The following is a 23,539-nucleotide window of genomic DNA, read 5'->3' as shown; positions in this document are numbered from 1 at the left end:
TGTTCAGGTGAGTCCAGGTGTTGTGTTCAGGTGAGTCCAGGTGTTGTGTTCAGGTTAGTCAGTGTGTTGTGTTCAGGTGAGTCAGTGTGTTGTGTTCAGGTGAGTCCAGGTGTTGTGTTGAGGTTAGTCCAGGTGTTGTGTTGAGGTGAGTCAGTGTGTTGTGTTCAGGTGAGTCAGTGTGTTGTGTTCAGGTGAGTCAGTGTGTTGTGTTGAGATGAGTCCAGGTGTTGTGTTCAGGTGAATCAGTGTGATGAGTTGAGGTGAGTCCAGGTGTTGTGTTGAGTTGAGTCCAGGTGTTGTGTTGAGGTGAGTCTAGGTGTTGTGTTCAGGTGAGTCCAGGTGTTGTGTTGAGGTTAGTCAGTGTGTTGTGGTCAGGTGAGTCAGTGTGTTGTGTTGAGATGAGTCCAGGTGTTGTGTTCAGGTGAATCAGTGTGATGAGTTGAGGTGAGTCCAGGTGTTGTGTTGAGTTGAGTCCAGGTGTTGTGTTGAGGTGAGTCCAGGTGTTGTGTTGAGGTGAGTCAGTGTGTTGTGTTCAGGTGAGTCAGTGTGTTGTGTTCAGGTGAGTCCAGGTGTTGTGTTGAGGTGAGTCTAGGTGTTGTGTTCAGGTGAGTCCAGGTGTTGTGTTGAGGTTAGTCCAGGTGTTGAGTTGAGTCCAGGTGTTGTGTTCAGGTGAGTCCAGGTGTTGTGTTGAGGTGAGTCTAGGTGTTGTGTTCAGGTGAGTCCAGGTGTTGTGTTGAGGTTAGTCCAGGTGTTGTGTTGAGTTGAGTCCAGGTGTTGTGTTGAGGTGAGTCTAGGTGTTGTGTTCAGGTGAGTCCAGGTGTTGTGTTGAGGTTAGTCCAGGTGTTGTGTTGAGGTGAGTCAGTGTGTTGTGTTCAGGTGAGTCAGTGTGTTGTGTTCAGGTGAGTCAGTGTGTTGTGTTGAGATGAGTCCAGGTGTTGTGTTCAGGTGAATCAGTGTGATGAGTTGAGGTGAGTCCAGGTGTTGTGTTGAGGTGAGTCTAGGTGTTGTGTTCAGGTGAGTCAGTGTGTTGTGTTGAGATGAGTCCAGGTGTTGTGTTCAGGTGAATCAGTGTGATGAGTTGAGGTGAGTCCAGGTGTTGTGTTGAGTTGAGTCCAGGTGTTGTGTTGAGGTGAGTCTAGGTGTTGTGTTCAGGTGAGTCCAGGTGTTGTGTTGAGGTTAGTCCAGGTGTTGTGTTGAGTTGAGTCCAGGTGTTGTGTTCAGGTGAGTCCAGGTGTTGTGTTCAGGTGAGTCAGTGTGTTGTGTTCAGGTGAGTCAATGTGTTGTGTTCAGGTGAGTGCAGGTGTTGTGTTGAGGTGAGTCTAGGTGTTGTGTTCAGGTGAGTCCAGGTGTTGTGTTGAGGTTAGTCCAGGTGTTGTGTTGAGTTGAGTCCAGGTGTTGTGTTGAGGTGAGTCTAGGTGTTGTGTTCAGGTGAGTCCAGGTGTTGTGTTGAGGTTAGTCCAGGTGTTGTGTTGAGGTGAGTCAGTGTGTTGTGTTCAGGTGAGTCAGTGTGTTGTGTTCAGGTGAGTCAGTGTGTTGTGTTCAGGTGAGTAAGTGTGTTGTGTTCAGGTGAGTCAGTGTGTTGTGTTGAGGTGAGTCCAGGTGTTGTGTTGAGGTTAGTCCAGGTGTTGAGGTGAGTCAGTGTGTTGTGTTCAGGTGAGTCAGTGTGTTGTGTTCAGGTGAGTCAGTGTGTTGTGTTCAGGTGAGTCAGTGTGTTGTGTTGAGATGAGTCCAGGTGTTGTGTTGAGGTTAGTCCAGGTGTTGTGTTGAGGTGAGTCAGTGTGTTGTGTTCAGGTGAGTCAGTGTGTTGTGTTCAGGTGAGTCAGTGTGTTGTGTTGAGATGAGTCCAGGTGTTGTGTTCAGGTGAATCAGTGTGATGAGTTGAGGTGAGTCCAGGTGTTGTGTTGAGGTGAGTCTAGGTGTTGTGTTCAGGTGAGTCAGTGTGTTGTGTTGAGATGAGTCCAGGTGTTGTGTTCAGGTGAGTCAGTGTGTTGTGTTCAGGTGAGTCAGTGTGTTGTGTTCAGGTGAGTCAATGTGTTGTGTTCAGGTGAGTGCAGGTGTTGTGTTGAGGTGAGTCTAGGTGTTGTGTTCAGGTGAGTCCAGGTGTTGTGTTGAGGTTAGTCCAGGTGTTGTGTTGAGTTGAGTCCAGGTGTTGTGTTGAGGTGAGTCTAGGTGTTGTGTTCAGGTGAGTCCAGGTGTTGTGTTGAGGTTAGTCCAGGTGTTGTGTTGAGGTGAGTCAGTGTGTTGTGTTCAGGTGAGTCAGTGTGTTGTGTTCAGGTGAGTCAGTGTGTTGTGTTCAGGTGAGTAAGTGTGTTGTGTTCAGGTGAGTCAGTGTGTTGTGTTGAGGTGAGTCCAGGTGTTGTGTTGAGGTTAGTCCAGGTGTTGAGGTGAGTCAGTGTGTTGTGTTCAGGTGAGTCAGTGTGTTGTGTTCAGGTGAGTCAGTGTGTTGTGTTCAGGTGAGTCAGTGTGTTGTGTTGAGATGAGTCCAGGTGTTGTGTTCAGGTGAATCAGTGTGATGAGTTGAGGTGAGTCCAGGTGTTGTGTTGAGTTGAGTCCAGGTGTTGTGTTGAGGTGAGTCCAGGTGTTGTGTTCAGGTGAGTCCAGGTGTTGTGTTGAGGTTAGTCCAGGTGTTGTGTTGAGTTGAGTCCAGGTGTTGTGTTGAGGTGAGTCTTGGTGTTGTGTTCAGGTGAGTCCAGGTGTTGTGTTCAGGTGAGTCAGTGTGTTGTGTTCAGGTGAGTCAGTGTGTTGTGTTCAGGTGAGTCCAGGTGTTGTGTTGAGGTGAGTCTAGGTGTTGTGTTCAGGTGAGTCCAGGTGTTGTGTTGAGGTTAGTCCAGGTGTTGTGTTGAGTTGAGTCCAGGTGTTGTGTTGAGGTGAGTCTAGGTGTTGTGTTCAGGTGAGTCCAGGTGTTGTGTTGAGGTGAGTCAGTGTGTTGTGTTCATGTGAGTCAGTGTGTTGTGTTCAGGTGAGTCAGTGTGTTGTGTTGAGGTGAGTCCAGGTGTTGTGTTCAGGTGAGTCCAGGTATTGTGTTGAGGTGAGTCCAGGTGTTGTGTTGAGGTGAGTCCAGGTGTTGTGTTGAGGTGAGTCAGTGTGTTGTGTTGAGATGAGTCTAGGTGTTGTGTTCAGGTGAGTCAGTGTGTTGTGTTGAGGTGAGTCCAGGTGTTGTGTTGAGGTGAGTCAGTGTGTTGTGTTGAGATGAGTCTAGGTGTTGTGTTCAGGTGAATCAGTGTGATGTGTTGAGGTGAGTCCAGGTGTTGTGTTGAGGTGAGTCCAGGTGTTGTGTTGAGGTTAGTCCAGGTGTTGTGTTGAGTTGAGTCCAGGTGTTGTGTTGAGGTGAGTCTAGGTGTTGTGTTGAGGTGAGTCCAGGTATTGTGTTAAGGTGAGTCCAGGTGTTGTGTTGAGGTGAGTCCAGGTGTTGTGTTGAGGTGAGTCCAGGTGTTGTGTTGAGGTGAGTCCAGGTGTTGTGTTGAGGTGAGTCAGTGTGTTGTGTTGAGATGAGTCTAGGTGTTGTGTTCAGGTGAGTCCAGGTGTTGTGTTGAGGTTAGTCCAGGTGTTGTGTTGAGTTGAGTCCAGGTGTTGTGTTGAGGTGAGTCTAGGTGTTGTGTTCAGGTGAGTCCAGGTGTTGTGTTCAGGTGAGTCAGTGTGTTGTGTTCAGGTGAGTCAGTGTGTTGTGTTCAGGTGAGTCCAGGTGTTGTGTTGAGGTGAGTCTAGGTGTTGTGTTCAGGTGAGTCTAGGTGTTGTGTTCAGGTGAGTCCAGGTGTTGTGTTGAGGTTAGTCCAGGTGTTGTGTTGAGTTGAGTCCAGGTGTTGTGTTGAGGTGAGTCTAGGTGTTGTGTTCAGGTGAGTCCAGGTGTTGTGTTGAGGTGAGTCAGTGTGTTGTGTTCAGGTGAGTCAGTGTGTTGTGTTCAGGTGAGTCAGTGTGTTGTGTTCAGGTGAATCAGTGTGATGTGTTGAGGTGAGTCCAGGTGTTGTGTTGAGTTGAGTCCAGGTGTTGTGTTGAGGTGAGTCTAGGTGTTGTGTTCAGGTGAGTCCAGGTGTTGTGTTCAGGTGAGTCAGTGTGTTGTGTTCAGGTGAGTCCAGGTGTTGTGTTGAGGTGAGTCCAGGTATTGTGTTGAGGTGAGTCCAGGTGTTGTGTTCAGGTGAGTCCAGGTGTTGTGTTGAGGTGAGTCCAGGTGTTGTGTTGAGGTGAGTCAGTGTGTTGTGTTGAGATGAGTCTAGGTGTTGTGTTCAGGTGAATCAGTGTGATGTGTTGAGGTGAGTCCAGGTGTTGTGTTGAGGTGAGTCCAGGTGTTGTGTTGAGGTTAGTCCAGGTGTTGTGTTGAGGTGAGTCCAGGTATTGTGTTGAGGTGAGTCCAGGTGTTGTGTTGAGGTGAGTCCAGGTGTTGTGTTGAGGTGAGTCCAGGTGTTGTGTTGAGGTGAGTCCAGGTGTTGTGTTGAGGTGAGTCCAGGTGTTGTGTTGAGGTGAGTCCAGGTGTTGTGTTGTGTTGAGATGAGTCTAGGTGTTGTGTTCAGGTGAGTCAGTGTGTTGTGTTGAGATGAGTCTAGGTGTTGTGTTCAGGTGAATCAGTGTGATGTGTTGAGGTGAGTCCAGGTGTTGTGTTGAGGTGAGTCCAGGTGTTGTGTTGAGGTTAGTCCAGGTGTTGTGTTGAGGTGAGTCTAGGTGTTGTGTTGAGGTGAGTCTAGGTGTTGTGTTCAGGTGAGTCCAGGTGTTGTGTTGAGGTGAGTCAGTGTGTTGTGTTCAGGTGAGTCAGTGTGTTGTGTTCAGGTGAGTCAGTGTGTTGTGTTCAGGTGAATCAGTGTGATGTGTTGAGGTGAGTCCAGGTGTTGTGTTGAGGTGAGTCTAGGTGTTGTGTTCAGGTGAGTCCAGGTGTTGTGTTCAGGTGAGTCAGTGTGTTGTGTTCAGGTGAGTCCAGGTGTTGTGTTGAGGTGAGTCCAGGTATTGTGTTGAGGTGAGTCCAGGTGTTGTGTTCAGGTGAGTCCAGGTGTTGTGTTGAGGTGAGTCCAGGTGTTGTGTTGAGGTGAGTCAGTGTGTTGTGTTGAGATGAGTCTAGGTGTTGTGTTCAGGTGAATCAGTGTGATGTGTTGAGGTGAGTCTAGGTGTTGTGTTCAGGTGAGTCCAGGTGTTGTGTTGAGGTTAGTCCAGGTGTTGTGTTGAGTTGAGTCCAGGTGTTGTGTTGAGGTGAGTCTAGGTGTTGTGTTCAGGTGAGTCCAGGTGTTGTGTTGAGGTTAGTCCAGGTGTTGTGTTGAGGTGAGTCAGTGTGTTGTGTTCAGGTGAGTCAGTGTGTTGTGTTCAGGTGAGTCAGTGTGTTGTGTTCAGGTGAGTAAGTGTGTTGTGTTCAGGTGAGTCAGTGTGTTGTGTTGAGGTGAGTCCAGGTGTTGTGTTGAGGTTAGTCCAGGTGTTGAGGTGAGTCAGTGTGTTGTGTTCAGGTGAGTCAGTGTGTTGTGTTCAGGTGAGTCAGTGTGTTGTGTTCAGGTGAGTCAGTGTGTTGTGTTGAGATGAGTCCAGGTGTTGTGTTCAGGTGAATCAGTGTGATGAGTTGAGGTGAGTCCAGGTGTTGTGTTGAGTTGAGTCCAGGTGTTGTGTTGAGGTGAGTCCAGGTGTTGTGTTCAGGTGAGTCCAGGTGTTGTGTTGAGGTTAGTCCAGGTGTTGTGTTGAGTTGAGTCCAGGTGTTGTGTTGAGGTGAGTCTAGGTGTTGTGTTCAGGTGAGTCCAGGTGTTGTGTTCAGGTGAGTCAGTGTGTTGTGTTCAGGTGAGTCAGTGTGTTGTGTTCAGGTGAGTCCAGGTGTTGTGTTGAGGTGAGTCTAGGTGTTGTGTTCAGGTGAGTCCAGGTGTTGTGTTGAGGTTAGTCCAGGTGTTGTGTTGAGTTGAGTCCAGGTGTTGTGTTGAGGTGAGTCTAGGTGTTGTGTTCAGGTGAGTCCAGGTGTTGTGTTGAGGTGAGTCAGTGTGTTGTGTTCAGGTGAGTCAGTGTGTTGTGTTCAGGTGAGTCAGTGTGTTGTGTTGAGGTGAGTCCAGGTGTTGTGTTCAGGTGAGTCCAGGTATTGTGTTGAGGTGAGTCCAGGTGTTGTGTTGAGGTGAGTCCAGGTGTTGTGTTGAGGTGAGTCCAGGTGTTGTGTTGAGGTGAGTCCAGGTGTTGTGTTGAGGTGAGTCAGTGTGTTGTGTTGAGATGAGTCTAGGTGTTGTGTTCAGGTGAGTCAGTGTGTTGTGTTGAGGTGAGTCCAGGTGTTGTGTTGAGGTGAGTCAGTGTGTTGTGTTGAGATGAGTCTAGGTGTTGTGTTCAGGTGAATCAGTGTGATGTGTTGAGGTGAGTCCAGGTGTTGTGTTGAGGTGAGTCCAGGTGTTGTGTTGAGGTTAGTCCAGGTCTTGTGTTGAGTTGAGTCCAGGTGTTGTGTTGAGGTGAGTCTAGGTGTTGTGTTGAGGTGAGTCCAGGTATTGTGTTAAGGTGAGTCCAGGTGTTGTGTTGAGGTGAGTCCAGGTGTTGTGTTGAGGTGAGTCCAGGTGTTGTGTTGAGGTGAGTCCAGGTGTTGTGTTGAGGTGAGTCAGTGTGTTGTGTTGAGATGAGTCTAGGTGTTGTGTTCAGGTGAGTCCAGGTGTTGTGTTGAGGTTAGTCCAGGTGTTGTGTTGAGTTGAGTCCAGGTGTTGTGTTGAGGTGAGTCTAGGTGTTGTGTTCAGGTGAGTCCAGGTGTTGTGTTCAGGTGAGTCAGTGTGTTGTGTTCAGGTGAGTCAGTGTGTTGTGTTCAGGTGAGTCCAGGTGTTGTGTTGAGGTGAGTCTAGGTGTTGTGTTCAGGTGAGTCTAGGTGTTGTGTTCAGGTGAGTCCAGGTGTTGTGTTGAGGTTAGTCCAGGTGTTGTGTTGAGTTGAGTCCAGGTGTTGTGTTGAGGTGAGTCTAGGTGTTGTGTTCAGGTGAGTCCAGGTGTTGTGTTGAGGTGAGTCAGTGTGTTGTGTTCAGGTGAGTCAGTGTGTTGTGTTCAGGTGAGTCAGTGTGTTGTGTTCAGGTGAATCAGTGTGATGTGTTGAGGTGAGTCCAGGTGTTGTGTTGAGTTGAGTCCAGGTGTTGTGTTGAGGTGAGTCTAGGTGTTGTGTTCAGGTGAGTCCAGGTGTTGTGTTCAGGTGAGTCAGTGTGTTGTGTTCAGGTGAGTCCAGGTGTTGTGTTGAGGTGAGTCCAGGTATTGTGTTGAGGTGAGTCCAGGTGTTGTGTTCAGGTGAGTCCAGGTGTTGTGTTGAGGTGAGTCCAGGTGTTGTGTTGAGGTGAGTCAGTGTGTTGTGTTGAGATGAGTCTAGGTGTTGTGTTCAGGTGAATCAGTGTGATGTGTTGAGGTGAGTCCAGGTGTTGTGTTGAGGTGAGTCCAGGTGTTGTGTTGAGGTTAGTCCAGGTGTTGTGTTGAGGTGAGTCCAGGTATTGTGTTGAGGTGAGTCCAGGTGTTGTGTTGAGGTGAGTCCAGGTGTTGTGTTGAGGTGAGTCCAGGTGTTGTGTTGAGGTGAGTCCAGGTGTTGTGTTGAGGTGAGTCCAGGTGTTGTGTTGAGGTGAGTCAGTGTGTTGTGTTGAGATGAGTCTAGGTGTTGTGTTCAGGTGAGTCAGTGTGTTGTGTTGAGATGAGTCTAGGTGTTGTGTTCAGGTGAATCAGTGTGATGTGTTGAGGTGAGTCCAGGTGTTGTGTTGAGGTGAGTCCAGGTGTTGTGTTGAGGTTAGTCCAGGTGTTGTGTTGAGGTGAGTCTAGGTGTTGTGTTGAGGTGAGTCTAGGTGTTGTGTTCAGGTGAGTCCAGGTGTTGTGTTGAGGTGAGTCAGTGTGTTGTGTTCAGGTGAGTCAGTGTGTTGTGTTCAGGTGAGTCAGTGTGTTGTGTTCAGGTGAATCAGTGTGATGTGTTGAGGTGAGTCCAGGTGTTGTGTTGAGGTGAGTCTAGGTGTTGTGTTCAGGTGAGTCCAGGTGTTGTGTTCAGGTGAGTCAGTGTGTTGTGTTCAGGTGAGTCCAGGTGTTGTGTTGAGGTGAGTCCAGGTATTGTGTTGAGGTGAGTCCAGGTGTTGTGTTCAGGTGAGTCCAGGTGTTGTGTTGAGGTGAGTCCAGGTGTTGTGTTGAGGTGAGTCAGTGTGTTGTGTTGAGATGAGTCTAGGTGTTGTGTTCAGGTGAATCAGTGTGATGTGTTGAGGTGAGTCCAGGTGTTGTGTTGAGGTGAGTCCAGGTGTTGTGTTGAGGTGAGTCCAGGTGTTGTGTTGAGGTGAGTCCAGGTGTTGTGTTGAGGTGAGTCCAGGTGTTGTGTTGAGGTGAGTCCAGGTGTTGTGTTGAGGTGAGTCAGTGTGTTGTGTTGAGATGAGTCTAGGTGTTGTGTTCAGGTGAGTCAGTGTGTTGTGTTGAGATGAGTCTAGGTGTTGTGTTCAGGTGAATCAGTGTGATGTGTTGAGGTGAGTCCAGGTGTTGTGTTGAGGTGAGTCCAGGTGTTGTGTTGAGGTTAGTCCAGGTGTTGTGTTGAGGTGAGTCAGTGTGTTGTGTTGAGATGAGTCTAGGTGTTGTGTTCAGGTGAGTCAGTGTGTTGTGTTCAGGTGAGTCAGTGTGATGTGTTGAGGTGAGTCCAGGTGTTGTGTTGAGGTGAGTCCAGGTGTTGTGTTGAGGTTAGTCCAGGTGTTGTGTTGAGTTGAGTCCAGGTGTTGTGTTGAGGTGAGTCTAGGTGTTGTGTTGAGGTGAGTCCAGGTATTGTGTTGAGGTGAGTCCAGGTGTTGTGTTGAGGTGAGTCCAGGTGTTGTGTTGAGGTGAGTCCAGGTGTTGTGTTGAGGTGAGTCCAGGTGTTGTGTTGAGGTGAGTCAGTGTGTTGTGTTGAGATGAGTCTAGGTGTTGTGTTCAGGTGAGTCAGTGTGTTGTGTTGAGATGAGTCTAGGTGTTGTGTTGAGGTGAGTCCAGGTGTTGTGTTGAGGTTAGTCCAGGTGTTGTGTTGAGTTGAGTCCAGGTGTTGTGTTGAGGTGAGTCTAGGTGTTGTGTTCAGGTGAGTCCAGGTGTTGTGTTCAGGTGAGTCAGTGTGTTGTGTTCAGGTGAGTCCAGGTGTTGTGTTCAGGTGAGTCCAGATGTTGTGTTGAGTTGAGTCCAGGTGTTGTGTTGAGGTGAGTCCAGGTGTTGTGTTGAGGTGAGTCCAGGTGTTGTGTTGAGGTGAGTCCAGGTGTTGTGTTCAGGTGAGTCCAGGTGTTGTGTTCAGGTGAGTCAGTGTGTCTCAGAGTATCTGCAGTGTGCTGGCAGCTCTTCGTCCTCTAACAGCCTCTCAGTCTGAGTTATGTCTCCATGTTGGACCACATTGAGTCCATTAGTGTGATTTCAGCCGCCAGAGCCAAGCGGCCGATCAATATTAGTGATTGAGGGGAGATAATGATCCAGTTTCTATCACCACAACAAGCACCAAGTCTCCGTTCAGTCTTCAGTGAAAACCTGCACCTCTTCATCCGGAGAGGAAGAGTTCATTATGAGTTTATTATTAGTCCTCTGACATCACTTCCTGTTTCTGTGTTCAGGTCCGGTGACGAACGCCGTCATCATGGCGGCTCCGGCTAACATGTTCCTGCCCGACAGTCGGCCCGCCGTCCCTCTGCCGCGCTTCAGCCGACACCTGCACGCCTCGGAGGGCGGAGAGTCCGGAGAGGTGTGTGTCCGCCTGGGACTCTACGCACAGGTGAGTCAGCTGATGATGTCACAGGATCCCCGAACCTCTGGGTCGACCCCCCCGAGAGGCAGCAGGATCTACCTGAGGGGTCCACTGGTCAGTACCCGCTGACGCTGGGAACCACTGGTCAGCGCCCACTGATACTGGGAACCACTGGTCAGCACCCACTCATGCTGGGAACCACTGGTCAGTACCCGATGACGCTGGGAACCACTGGTCAGCACCCGCTCATGCTGGGAACCACTGGTCAGTACCCGCTGACACTGGGAACCACTGGTCAGTACCCGTTGATACTGGGAACCACTGGTCAGTGCCCGCTGATACTGGGAACCACTGGTCAGTGCCCACTGATACTGGGAACCACTGGTCAGTACCCGCTCATGCTGGGAACCACTGGTCAGTACCCGCTGACACTGGGAACCACTGGTCAGTACCCGCTGGTACTAGGAACCACTGGTCAGTGCCCACTGATACTGGGAACCACTGGTCAGTACCCACTGATACTGGGAACCACTGGTCAGTACCCACTCATGCTGGGAACCACTGGTCAGCACCCTCTTATACTGGGAACCACTGGTCAGTACCCGCTGATACTGGGAACCACTGGTCAGTACCCACTCATGCTGGGAACCACTGGTCAGCACCCACTCATAATGGGAACCACTGGTCAACACCCACTGACGCTGGGAACCACTGGTCAGTACCCGCTGACGCTGGGAACCACTAGTCAGCACCCACTGATACTGGGAACCACTGGTCAGTACCCGCTGACGCTGGGAACCACTGGTCAGCGCCCACTGATACTGGGAACCACTGGTCAGTACCCACTGATACTGGGAACCACTGGTAAGTACCCACTGACACTGGGAACCACTGGTCAGCACCCACTCATGCTGGGAACCACTGGTCAGCACCCACTGATACTGGAAACCACTGGTCAGTACCCACTGATACTGGGAACCACTGGTTAGCACCCACTCATGCTAGGAACCACTGGTCAGCACCCACTGATACTGGTAACCACTGGTCAGCACCCACTGATACTGGGAACCACTGGTCAGTACCCGCTGACGCTGGGAACCACTGGTCAGCAACCACTGGTCAGTACCCGCTGACGCTGGGAACCACTGGTCAGCACCCACTGATACTGGGAACCACTGGTAAGTACCCACTGACACTGGGAACCACTGGTCAGCACCCACTCATGCTGGGAACCACTGGTCAGCACCCACTGATACTGGAAACCACTGGTCAGTACCCACTGATACTGGGAACCACTGGTTAGCACCCACTCATGCTAGGAACCACTGGTCAGCACCCACTGATACTGGTAACCACTGGTCAGCACCCACTGATACTGGGAACCACTGGTCAGTACCCGCTGACGCTGGGAACCACTGGTCAGCGCCCACGGATACTGGCAACCACTGGTCAGTACCCGCTGACGCTGGGAACCACTGGTCAGCACCCACTGATACTGGGAACCACTGGTCAGCACCCACTGATACTGGGAACCACTGGTCAGTACCCGCTGACGCTGGGAACCACTGGTTAGCACCCACTCATGCTAGGAACCACTGGTCAGCACCCACTGATACTGGTAACCACTGGTCAGCACCCACTGATACTGGTAACCACTGGTCAGCACCCACTGATACTGGGAACCACTGGTCAGCACCCACTGATACTGGGAACCACTGGTTAGCACCCACTCATGCTGGGAACCACTGGTCAGTACCCACTGATACTGGGAACCACTGGTCAGTACCCGCTGAAACTGGGAACCACTGGTCAGTACCCGCTGACACTGGGAACCACTGGTCAGTACCCACTGATACTGGGAACCACTGGTCAGTACCCACTGATACTGGGAACCACTGGTCAGTACCCACTGATACTGGGAACCACTGGTCAGTACCCGCTGATACTGGGAACCACTGGTAATAATAATAATAATACATTTTATTTAGTGGCGCCTTTCTGGACACCCAAGGACACCTTACAAAAATCTGTTAAAACATAGACAGATAAAATAATCTAAAAACAACAGGACATGACAGAGACATATTTGTACAGACACATATGATGGGTGATGATGAGTACTATATAGAGTAGGCCAGTTTAAACAGGTGGGTTTTCAGGAGGGATTTGAAAGATGTGATATTGTCAGACTGCCGGATGTGTGGGGGGAGTGAGTTCCATAACCTGGGATTAGAGCAGCTGAATGCCCTGGCTCCCACGGTGCTGAGGCGTGAGGTGGGGGTGGTCAGAAGTCCGGCTGATGATGAGCGGAGGGAACGGGAGGGAGTGTACTCCTGGAGGAGGTCTGTGAGGTAGGTGGGGGCGAGGTTATGGAGGGCTTTGTAGGTGAGCAGGAGGTTTTTGTAGTCAATCCGGGATTTAACAGGGAGCCAGTGCAGCTGGATGAGGATGGGGGTGATGTGGTCGGAGGACTTGGTGCGGGTGATGATCCGGGCGGCAGAGTTCTGAATGATTTGGAGTCTGTTGAGTAGTTTGATGGGAATGCCAGAGAGGACAGCGTTGCAATAGTCGATCCGGGATGTAACAAAAGCGTGAACCAGGATTTCAGTGCTGGAGTGGGACAGGGATGGGCGGAGTCTAGAGATGTTGCGGAGGTGGAAGAAGGCAATCCGGGTGACGTTTTTTATGTGGGATGAAAAAGAGAGTGTCCTGTCCAGGGTGACCCCAAGACTCTTGACATGGGTGGAGAACGGTACTGGGAAGCCATCAATGGTGATGTTTTGAGCAGTGGTGTGTTGAGTTTTGGAGATGTTGTTCTTGGAGCCGATGAGCAGGGCCTCGGTTTTATTGCTGTTGAGTTTTAAAAAGTTCCTGCTCATCCAGCTCCTGATGTGTTGAAGGCAGGTGGTGAGGGAGGTGGGTGGCAGGGCAGCAGTGGGTGTAGTTGAGATGTAGACCTGTGTGTCGTCGGCATAACAGTGGAATCGGACATTATGATGACGGAGGATAGTGCCAAGGGGAAGGAGGTAAATGATAAACAGGAGTGGACCCAATTCTGACCCCTGGGGGACACCCAGTGAAACAGCGGAGCACCTTGACCTGTGATTGCCCAGTTTTACAAATTGTTGTCTGTCGGTAAGGTATGAGGAGAACCATGTGAGTGCAACACCGGTGATAACAATATCAGTCAGAATGAGTAGTGGGTGGGAGATGGTGTCAAAGGCAGCAGTGAGGTCGAGGAGGATGAGGATGGTGAGCAGTCCAGAGTCAGCTGCACGGAGGAGGTCGTTGGTGATTTTGACCAAGGCTGTTTCAGTACTGTGTTTGGGGCGGAAACCAGATTGGAAGGGTTCATGGAGGTTGTTTGAGTCGAGGTGGGACTGAAGTTGGGCGGCGACCACTCTCTCAAGGGTTTTGGAGATGAAGGTGAGGTTGGAGATGGGCCTGTAGTTGTTCAGATCAGCTGGGTCAGCACCGGGTTTTTTGAGGGTTGGTGTAATTGCAGCAGTTTTGAGGGTGGGGGGTACAGTACCAGTGGTGAGGGAGGAGTTAATGATTCTTGTGATCATGGGGGAGATGGAGGGCAGACAGGCTTTGACGAGGATTGTGGGGGAGGGGATCGAGCTGACAGGTGGTGGGTTTGGCTTTATGGATGAGCTCAGTGATGGTTAATTCCGTTGTGGGTGTGAAGTTAGAGAGGGTGCTGATGAGTGGTTGGCAGGAGGTTGACATCCAGGGTGGGTTACATGGGGAGGTGCAGGATGAGGCCAGCTGTTGGTGGATGGTGTTGATTTTGTTTTCAAAGAATTGCAGAAAGGCAGTGCAGTGATCAGTGGAGGTATTTTGGGGGAGGGTTCTCGGTGGCTGAAGAAGGTGGTTTACTGTTGAGAAGAGGGTTCTGGTGTTACCTTGACCGGTACTGATGAGGTTGGAGTAGTAGGAGGATTTGGCGGTGGAGAGAGCGTTCTTGTAACGGTGGAGGTGTTCTGTGTAGAGTTGGATGTGCACTGAAAGTCCAGTCTTTTTGTATAACCGCTCAAGTTGACGGCCGGTGGTTTTGAGATGACGGAGGTCAGCGGTGTACCAGGGAGCGGTGTGGGTGAAGGAGACTGTGCGGGTTTTCAGGGGAGCCAGGGTATCCAGGGAAGAGGAGAGACAGTTGTTGTAGTGATTCACCAGTTCAGCAGGGGAGGCGGATGGGGGAGGACTGGGGGAGGAGTTAATAAGGGTGATGAGATCTGTGGGGTTGATATGCTTGATGTTTCTGAAGGAGATGGTCCGTTGCTCTTTTATTTTGGATAGGGGGGCGTAGATTTCAAACAGGATGACTTTGTGGTCAGAGATGGGGAGGTCAGCATCAGTGAGGTTATGAGGGGCGATACCAGTGCAGCAGATTAGATCAAGTATGTGTCCTTTGTTATGGGTTGGGAAATTGACATATTGGGTGATATGGAGACATTCAAGGAGTGAGGTGAAATCATTTGTAAAACCAGAAGAATTGTCAATGTGGATGTTGAAGTCACCTAGAAGGATGACAGTAGGGGACATGGCACACACAGAGATAGATAGATAGATACTTTATTGTCATTGTCATTGAAAACAACGAAAAACAGTTTAGCAGCTCTTTGCAGTGAAAAACAAACATTAAAACATTCAGTCACAAGTAGAACAATAAATAAGTGGATCATCATCATAAAGTGCAAATTATGGTTCAGCAGCTAGTGTCCTCAGCCTTTGGGGGGGGGGGGGGGTTCTACACACTTGACAGCCTGTGGGTAAAAGCTGTTTCGTAGTCTGTTGGTGTGTGTTTTAATTGTCCTGTATCTCCTTCCGGAGGGAAGGGGAGCAAACAGTCCATGTCCAGGGTGGGTGGGGTCTTTGGAGATACAGCTGGCTTTCTTACAGAGCCGACCAGTGTATAGGTCACTGAGGGGGGGTAATGTGGTCCCAATCACCTTTTCTGCCATCCTCACCACCCGCTGCAGGTCCCTCCTGTTCTCCACTGTGCAGCTAGCAAACCACACAGTGCAGCAGTAGGTCAGGAGGCTCTCAATGGTTGCCCGATAGAAGTTGATCAGCAGGTGTTGAGGAAGGTGAGCCTGTTTCAGCTTCCGGAGGAAGTAGAGTCTCTGCTGGGCCTTCCCCACCTGATGAGAGATGTTTTTGGACCAGGTGAGGTCTGACGAAATGTGGACTCCGAGGTACGTGAAGCAGTCCACCCTCTCCACCTCCTCTCCACGTACGCAGAGGGCAGAGTGCTCCACCCGTCTTGCTCTCCTGAAGTCTATTATCATTTCTTTTGTTTTTGTTGTGTTTAAATCCAGGTTGTTATGGGGACACCATTGTGTCAGATGTTGGATCTCCTCCCTGTAGGCTGTCTCGTTGTTGAGGTTAATAATGCTGACAGTTCAGTGAGAAAGAGGGCAGAGGGCTTTGGGGGTCTGTAGATGGTGATAATGATGATGGGTGTGGAGCCTGTGAGTTGTATGGCTAAGCATTCAAAGGTGGAATGATGGGGGACGGTGACTGTACAGATTTTAATGCTGTCACGATAAAGTACCGCGAGACCGCCCCCCCTCCCTGATGCACGAGGTTTGCTGGTATATTTAAAGCCAGGTGGGACAGCTTCATTGAGCTGGGAGAAATCGTTTGGCTGTTGCCAGGTCTCAGTGAGGCATAGGAAGTCCAGTTTGTTGTCCATAATAAATTAATTAATCAGCAAACCCTTGCTAGTGAGGGATCTAATGTTAAAAAGAGCCAGTTTTAGACAGACAAGTGGTGCATAGGTGGCTGCTTTGTGCAGGGGGGACAACACACTATGATTGACAGGACGGGTGGCAGTGCGAGGGGGGCGGGGCTTAGTGGACCAGAAGGAGGGAATGCTTGTGTTGTTGTTGTTGTTGTTGTTGTAGTAGTGCTTGGTGGACTGAAAGTTCCGTCTTGATGCACGTATCTGGGTCGTTTGAGGATGTCCCGATGTGGAAGCAGAGCTGGAGGGATCGTGTAGTGGGATCGGAGAGACAGCAGCTCCGTTGCAAAGTATTTCAGCGGCAGGGTGGCGCTTGTGACGGTGAAACACAGCGATCCAGATGAGGAGTTTGATGCCCAACATGATGGAGTGGAGAGTTGTAGAACACTAATCCAAGAGTTTTGTAATCCAGATGATGATGATGATGAGGCTACGAAGCCAGCCAGGTAGAGGTGGAGCGGTTGAGTGTGTTGGCTGTAGCCGCAGAGCTGCAGGCTTCACCCGGGCGAGGAGACCAAACACGGCGCTGGGACGTGCAGCCGGTTAGCAGGTTAGCTGGTTAGCCAGTGGGCGAGACCACACTGTGCTGTGAACCACAGGATCACTTGGAACCCAGGAAAGCAGGCAGGATAGGCAGCAGACAGCCCCGACCAGGCGTGTGCCAGATCAGGGAATCCAGCCACAGTAAGCACAGAGGAGACCCGACAGTCCCACACAGGTGAGCCCCTTTACCGGCGAAATTAGCTCCAGGCTACCGAGTGTAGAGTAAAACACAGTAGCGCCAAACACACAAGGACAACCAAACTCTTGCACTACTTTAGCAAAGAACCAGACAGTCTAAGCACTATGCAGCAGAAGAGTTGAAGCAAAAACAATCAAATAAACAAACAAATCACGGAGGAGGCGCGGCAGCAGCTTGCCAGCGGTCCCTCTCTCAAAACACAAGTGATGAACGACCTTTGGTCAGTACCCGCTGATACTGGGAACCACTGGTCAGTACCCGCTGATACTGGGAACCACTGGTCTAGCTACATGTCCAGTCAGCCAAAAATAAGCTGCCAAGCTACCTCTTTTATTTTGAAATGTTCTTCGTGTGTTCTCAGGGGGAGGAGCAGACGTACCTGCAGAAAGCTGATAGGCTGAACTCTTTGATGAATGCTGTGACGGACAAGGTGAGAGGGGGCGGGGCTTCAGGTGTCCTGAATGTGTCACCTGTTTACTTCGTGTGTAGAGTCCAACCCTGGATGTAGAATCGGACCTGATACGGCGCCGCTGCTCAGCCTCGCTTCAGTTGAAGGGGGCGGGGGGGTACAACGCATGCGCATTGTAACTGAAGCTGCGGTCGTGTGTTGCGATTGGATCAATTTCGGTGAGTGCAGATCAGATTTTACTGCGCATGTGTTGAACCCCCAAAGACATGACGCGGTGATGACGCGGTGGTGACGGGGTGAAGACGGGGTGGTGACGCGGTGGTGACGCGGTGATGACGCGGTGATGACGCGGTGATGACGCGTGACCCAGCGTGACCCAGCGTGACCCAGCGTGACCCAGCCTGACCCAGCCTCCTTTCCATCGGCCTTGAAGTGAACCAGAAGATAGAGAACTTTGCTGGCGAGTAATTCTCATTGGACTGAACGGGCGTCATCCAGTTCTATAATACATCCATCGGTCCAACACGGCCTCGACTGTTGGCTAACAATCCCACAATGCACTGTGGCTCTCTGCGTCCGTGTGACTCAGCAGGCAGCTCAGATAGTTAGTCAGATGTCAAAGGTCAAAGGTCAGAGACTGTAAACAAACTAATTGTCAGAGACAAAAATAAAGAAATGTCACAGAGAGCCTGAAGAGACGAGACGAGAGACGAGGTCCGCTGGCTTTAATCAGCATTGATTATCAATATATATATATATATATATTGATAATCCCCTCTCGCTCCACTGTGTTAATAATAGTGTGTGTGTGTGTGTGTTAATAATAATGTGTGTGTGTGTTAATAATAGTGTGTGTGTGTGTGTGTGTGTGTGTGTGTGTGTGTGTGTGTGTGTGTGTGTTAATAATAGTGTGTGTGTGTGTGTGTGTGTGTTAATAATAATGTGTGTGTGTGTGTTAATAATAGTGTGTGTGTGTGTGTGTGTGTGTGTGTGTGTGTGTGTGTGTGTGTTAATAATAGTGTGTGTGTGTGTGTGTTAATAATAATGTGTGTGTGTGTTAATAATAGTGTGTGTGTGTGTGTGTGTGTGTGTTAATAATAGTGTGTGTGTGTGTGTTAATAATAATGTGTGTGTGTGTGTGTTAATAATGTGTGTGTGTGTGTGTTTCAGTCGGTGTTCGGTGACGGTGAGAACACGAAGGTTCGAGTCGCGGAGCTCGAAGAAGAAGTTCAGACTCTGAAGAAAGTCAACAAAGATCTGTACGACTTCTCGAGCCAGCTGCTCACCAAACCCACATAGACACTGACTACATGTACACACACACACACACACACAGGTATACACACATTTAAACACACTGTGGTGGTTTCTGTTGTTACAAAATAAAAGTCTTGTTTTTGTAGAACTTCCTGTCTGCTGTCTTTGTTGATGCTGCCTGGCTCAAAGGCTCAAAGGTCTCAGAGGTCTCAGAGGTCTCAACTAACAGCTAACTAAGGGTTATGGTCTGTTATACATAGGTCTGTTATACATAGGTCTGTTATACGTAGGTCTGTTATACATAGGTCTGTTATACGTATGTCTGTTATACATAGGTCTGTTATACGTAGGTCTGTTATACGTAGGTCTGTTATACATAGGTCTGTTATACATAGGTCTGTTATACGTAGGTCTGTTATACATAGGTCTGTTATATGTATGTCTGTTATACATAGGTCTGTTATACGTAGGTCTGTTATACGTAGGTCTGTTATACATAGGTCTGTTATACGTAGCGACGGTCTGTTGTACATAGGTCTGTTATACATAGGTCTGTTATACGTAGCGACGGTCTGTTATACATAGGTCTGTTATACATAGGTCTGTTATACGTAGGTCTGTTATACGTATGTCTGTTATACGTAGGTCTGTTATACGTAGGTCTGTTATACGTATGTCTGTTATACATAGGTCTGTTATACGTAGGTCTGTTATACATTGGTCTGTTATACATAGGTCTGTTATACGTAGCGACGGTCTGTTATAGATAGGTCTGTTATACATAGGTCTGTTATACGTAGGTCTGTTATACGTATGTCTGTTATACGTAGGTCTGTTATACGTAGGTCTGTTATACATAGGTCTGTTATACGTAGGTCTGTTATACGTAGGTCTGTTATACATAGGTCTGTTATATGTATGTCTGTTATACATAGGTCTGTTATACATAGGTCTGTTATATGTAGGTCTGTTATACGTAGGTCTGTTATACATAGGTCTGTTATACGTAGCGACGGTCTGTTGTACATAGGTCTGTTATACATAGGTCTGTTATACGTAGCGACGGTCTGTTATACATAGGTCTGTTATACGTAGGTCTGTTATACGTATGTCTGTTATACGTAGGTCTGTTATACGTAGGTCTGTTATACATAGGTCTGTTATACGTAGGTCTGTTATACGTAGGTCTGTTATACGTAGGTCTGTTATACATAGGTCTGTTATACGTAGCGACGGTCTGTTGTACATAGGTCTGTTATACATAGGTCTGTTATACGTAGCGACGGTCTGTTATACATTGGTCTGTTATACATAGGTCTGTTATACGTAGCGACGGTCTGTTATACATAGGTCTGTTATACATTGGTCTGTTATACATTGGTCTGTTATACATAGGTCTGTTATACATAGGTCTGTTATACGTAGCGACGGTCTGTTATACATAGGTCTGTTATACGTAGCGACGGTCTGTTATACATAGGTCTGTTATACGTAGCGATGGTCTGTTATACATAGGTCTGTTATACGTAGCGACGGTCTGTTATACATAGGTCTGTTATACATTGGTCTGTTATACATAGGTCTGTTATACGTAGCGACGGTCTGTTATACATAGGTCTGTTATACGTAGCGACGGTCTGTTATACATAGGTCTGTTATACGTAGCGACGGTCTGTTATACATAGGTCTGTAATACATAGGTCTGTTATACGTAGCGACGGTCTGTTATACATAGCAACGGTCTGTTATACATAGGTCTCTTATACATAGGTCTGTTATACATTGGTCTGTTATACATAGGTCTGTTATACATGGCAACGGTCTGTTATAAAGGGATAACAGACCAGCCTCTTCAACACAGTGATGGTGCTGCAGCTCTCGGAGGTTAGAGGTTGACTGATGAGAACAGTTTTATTACGACTGATTGAAGTGATGGTTTAATGTATTTAAATAATATATGTATTTAATATTCCCACCTCTCTGTGAAACCTTCAGATTAAATGTATTCAAACATGTTCATGTTTTATTCTCTTTATATGCTTGTACTGATTAATCTCCTTCAATGGTTATTTTTAACATTTAATAAACTAAAACGCTTCAATCATTCAACCTTTATTCATAAGAGCAGCTCAGTGACACACAAACAGCACAGATGTGCAACTGAATACAAATAAACTGTAATCCAAGTCAACGATTTAGAGGATAAAAACAACCGATATTAAAAACGGGAATAAAGTCAGAGATTATATATACATGTATCTATATATATATATATCTGTGGGAGGACACCTGAGAACCCGGAATAAACCCACGTTAGCCTGCATGTCTTTTGACTGTGGGAGGACACCTGAGAACCCGGAGTAAACCCACACTAACCTGCATGTCTTTAGACTGTGGGAGGACACCTGAGAACCAGAGTAAACCCACACTAACCTGCATGTCTTTGGACTGTGGGAGAACACCTGAGAACCGGAGTAAAGCCACGTTAGCCTGCATGTCTTTAGACTGTGGGAGGACACCTGAGAACCGGAGTAAACCCACACTAACCTGCATGTCTTTAGACTGTGGGAGGACACCTGAGAACCGGAGTAAACCCACACTAACCTGCATGTCTTTAGACTGTGGGAGGACACCTGAGAACCGGAATAAACCCACACTAACCTGCATGTCTTTGGACTGTGGGAGGTAACCTGAGGACCGGAGTAAACCGACACTAACCTGCATGTCTTTAGACTGTGGGAGGAAACCTGAGAACCGGAGTAAACCCACACTAACCTGCATGTCTTTAGACTGTGGGAGGAAACCGGAGAACCAGAGTAAACCCACACTAACCTGCATGTCTTTAGACTGTGGGAGGACACCTGAGAACCGGAGTAAACCCACACTAACCTGCATGTCTTTAGACTGTGGGAGGACACCTGAGAACCGGAATAAACCCACACTAACCTGCATGTCTTTGGACTGTGGGAGGTAACCTGAGGACCGGAGTAAACCGACACTAACCTGCATGTCTTTAGACTGTGGGAGGAAACCTGAGAACCGGAGTAAACCCACACTAACCTGCATGTCTTTAGACTGTGGGAGGAAACCGGAGAACCAGAGTAAACCCACACTAACCTGCATGTCTTTAGACTTTGGGAGGACACCTGAGAACCGGAGTAAACCCACACTAACCTGCATGTCTTTGGACTGTGGGAGAACACCTGAGAACCGGAGTAAAGCCACGTTAGCCTGCATGTCTTTAGACTGTGGGAGGACACCTGAGAACCGGAGTAAACCCACACTAACCTGCATGTCTTTAGACTGTGGGAGGACACCTGAGAACCGGAGTAAACCCACACTAACCTGCATGTCTTTAGACTGTGGGAGGACACCTGAGAACCGGAATAAACCCACACTAACCTGCATGTCTTTGGACTGTGGGAGGTAACCTGAGGACCGGAGTAAACCGACACTAACCTGCATGTCTTTAGACTGTGGGAGGAAACCTGAGAACCGGAGTAAACCCACACTAACCTGCATGTCTTTAGACTGTGGGAGGAAACCGGAGAACCAGAGTAAACCCACACTAACCTGCATGTCTTTAGACTTTGGGAGGACACCTGAGAACCGGAGTAAACCCACACTAACCTGCATGTCTTTAGACTGTGGGAGGACACCTGAGAACCGGAATAAATCCACACTAACCTGCATGTCTTTGGACTGTGGGAGGTAACCTGAGGACCGGAGTAAACCGACACTAACCTGCATGTCTTTAGACTGTGGGAGGAAACCTGAGAACCGGAGTAAACCCACACTAACCTGCATGTCTTTAGACTGTGGGAGGAAACCGGAGAACCAGAGTAAACCCACACTAACCTGCATGTCTTTAGACTTTGGGAGGACACCTGAGAACCGGAGTAAACCCACACTAACCTGCATGTCTTTGGACTGTGGGAGAACACCTGAGAACCGGAGTAAAGCCACGTTAGCCTGCATGTCTTTAGACTGTGGGAGGACACCTGAGAACCCAGAGTAAACCCACGTTAGCCTGCATGTCTTTAGACTGTGGGAGGACACCTGAGAACCGGAGTAAACCCACACTAACCTGCATGTCTTTAGACTGTGGGAGGACACCTGAGAACCGGAGTAAACCCACATTAGCCTGCATGTCTTTAGACTGTGGGAGGACACCTGAGAACCCGGAGTAAACCCACATTAGCCTGCATGTCTTTAGACTGTGGGAGGACATCTGAGAACCGGAGTAAAGCCACGTTAGCCTGCATGTCTTTAGACTGTGGGAGGACACCTGAGAACCGGAGTAAACCCACACTAACCTGCATGTCTTTAGACTGTGGGAGGACACCTGAGAACCGGAGTAAACCCACACTAAGGACCCCAGGCCGGGTTTGAACCTGCGCCCCTCTTTACGATGACATAATAATTAAATCATGTAAATGTGACATTTTAAATGTGATGTTGGTGATAAATGTCATGTTGGTATAAATATTCATCATTTTGTCTTTAAGTTCGAGTGAAACATTTAAATATTATTATTTTGTCATAATTAGTTCAGTTTGACCTTCAGATCATCAGGATGTTACGCAGACAGAATGTCCCTTTAATAATGAGAATATTAACTGTCCACTGATCAATAATAAGATTAATAACAATCAAACTGAAATGGAAGGAGTCCCTGTCTGTCTGTCCGGGTGTATTTCTGATGAAATGCAGCGTCGAGTGCGAACTCTCTGGAGATCTCTCTGGAGAACTCTCTGGAGGTCTCTCTGGAGATCTCTCCTGAGATCTCTCTGGAGGTCTCTCTGGAGATCTCTCTGGAGAAGTCTCTTGAGATCTCTCTTGATATCTCTCTGGAGATCTCTCCTGAGATCTCTCTGGAGGTCTCTCTGGAGATCTCTCTGGAGATCTCTCTGGAGAAGTCTCTTGAGATCTCTCTTGATATCTCTCTGGAGATCTCTCCTGAGATCTCTCTGGAGGTCTCTCTGGAGATCTCTCTGGAGAACTCTCTGGAGAACTCTCTTGAGATCTCTCTTGATATCTCTCTGGAGATCTCTCTTGAGATCTCTCTGGAGATCTCTCTTGAGATCTCTCTGGAGAACTCTCTTGAGATCTCTCTTGATATCTCTCTTGAGGTCTCTCTGGAGAACTCTCTGGAGATCTCTCTGGAGGTCTCTCTTGTGAACTCTCTGGAGATCTCTCTTGAGATCTCTCTGGAGAACTCTCTTGAGATCTCTCTTGATATCTCTGGAGGTCTCTCCTGAGAACTCTCTTGAGAACTCTCTTGAGATCTCTGGAGATCTCTCTGGAGATCTCTCCTGAGATCTCTCTGGAGGTCTCTCTGGAGATCTCTCTTGATATCTCTCTGGAGGTCTCTCTAGAGAACTCTCTGGAGATCTCTCTGGAGATCTCTCTTGATATCTCTCTGGAGGTCTCTCTGGAGATCTCTCTGGAGAACTCTCTTGAGATCTCTCTTGATATCTCTCTGGAGGTCTCTCCTGAGAACTCTCTTGAGATCTCTGGAGATCTCTCTGGAGATCTCTCCTGAGATCTCTCTGGAGGTCTCTCTGGAGATCTCTCTTGATATCTCTCTGGAGGTCTCTCTGGAGAACTCTCTGGAGATCTCTCTGGAGAACTCTCTGGAGATCTCTCTGGAGGTCTCTCTTGTGAACTCTCTGGAGATCTCTCTGGAGATCTCTCTGGAGAACTCTCTTGAGATCTCTCTTGATATCTCTCTGGAGGTCTCTCCTGAGAACTCTCTTGAGAACTCTCTGG

At 48.7% G+C, this 23,539-nt stretch overlaps 1 protein-coding gene across 1 annotated transcript in view; it reads left to right on the top strand.

The window, feature by feature from the left end:
* Positions 1 to 17,915, top strand: part of wdr18 (WD repeat domain 18) — a 37,957-nt gene extending 20,042 nt beyond the window's left edge. Inside the window, 3 exon segments of the mRNA XM_074627942.1 lie at positions 9,480 to 9,637; positions 16,463 to 16,531; positions 17,681 to 17,915. Coding sequence (XP_074484043.1) covers positions 9,480 to 9,637; positions 16,463 to 16,531; positions 17,681 to 17,809 — 356 coding nt within the window. The 3' untranslated portion in view covers positions 17,810 to 17,915.
* The last annotated feature ends 5,624 nt before the right edge of the window (positions 17,916 to 23,539 follow it).

Source organism: Sebastes fasciatus, assembly GCF_043250625.1.
Source record: "Sebastes fasciatus isolate fSebFas1 chromosome 5 unlocalized genomic scaffold, fSebFas1.pri SUPER_5_unloc_2, whole genome shotgun sequence".
Lineage (NCBI taxonomy): Eukaryota > Metazoa > Chordata > Actinopteri > Perciformes > Sebastidae > Sebastes > Sebastes fasciatus.
The sequence above is the reverse complement of the archived record's forward strand: the minus strand, read 5'-3'. Positions and strand labels throughout refer to the sequence as shown.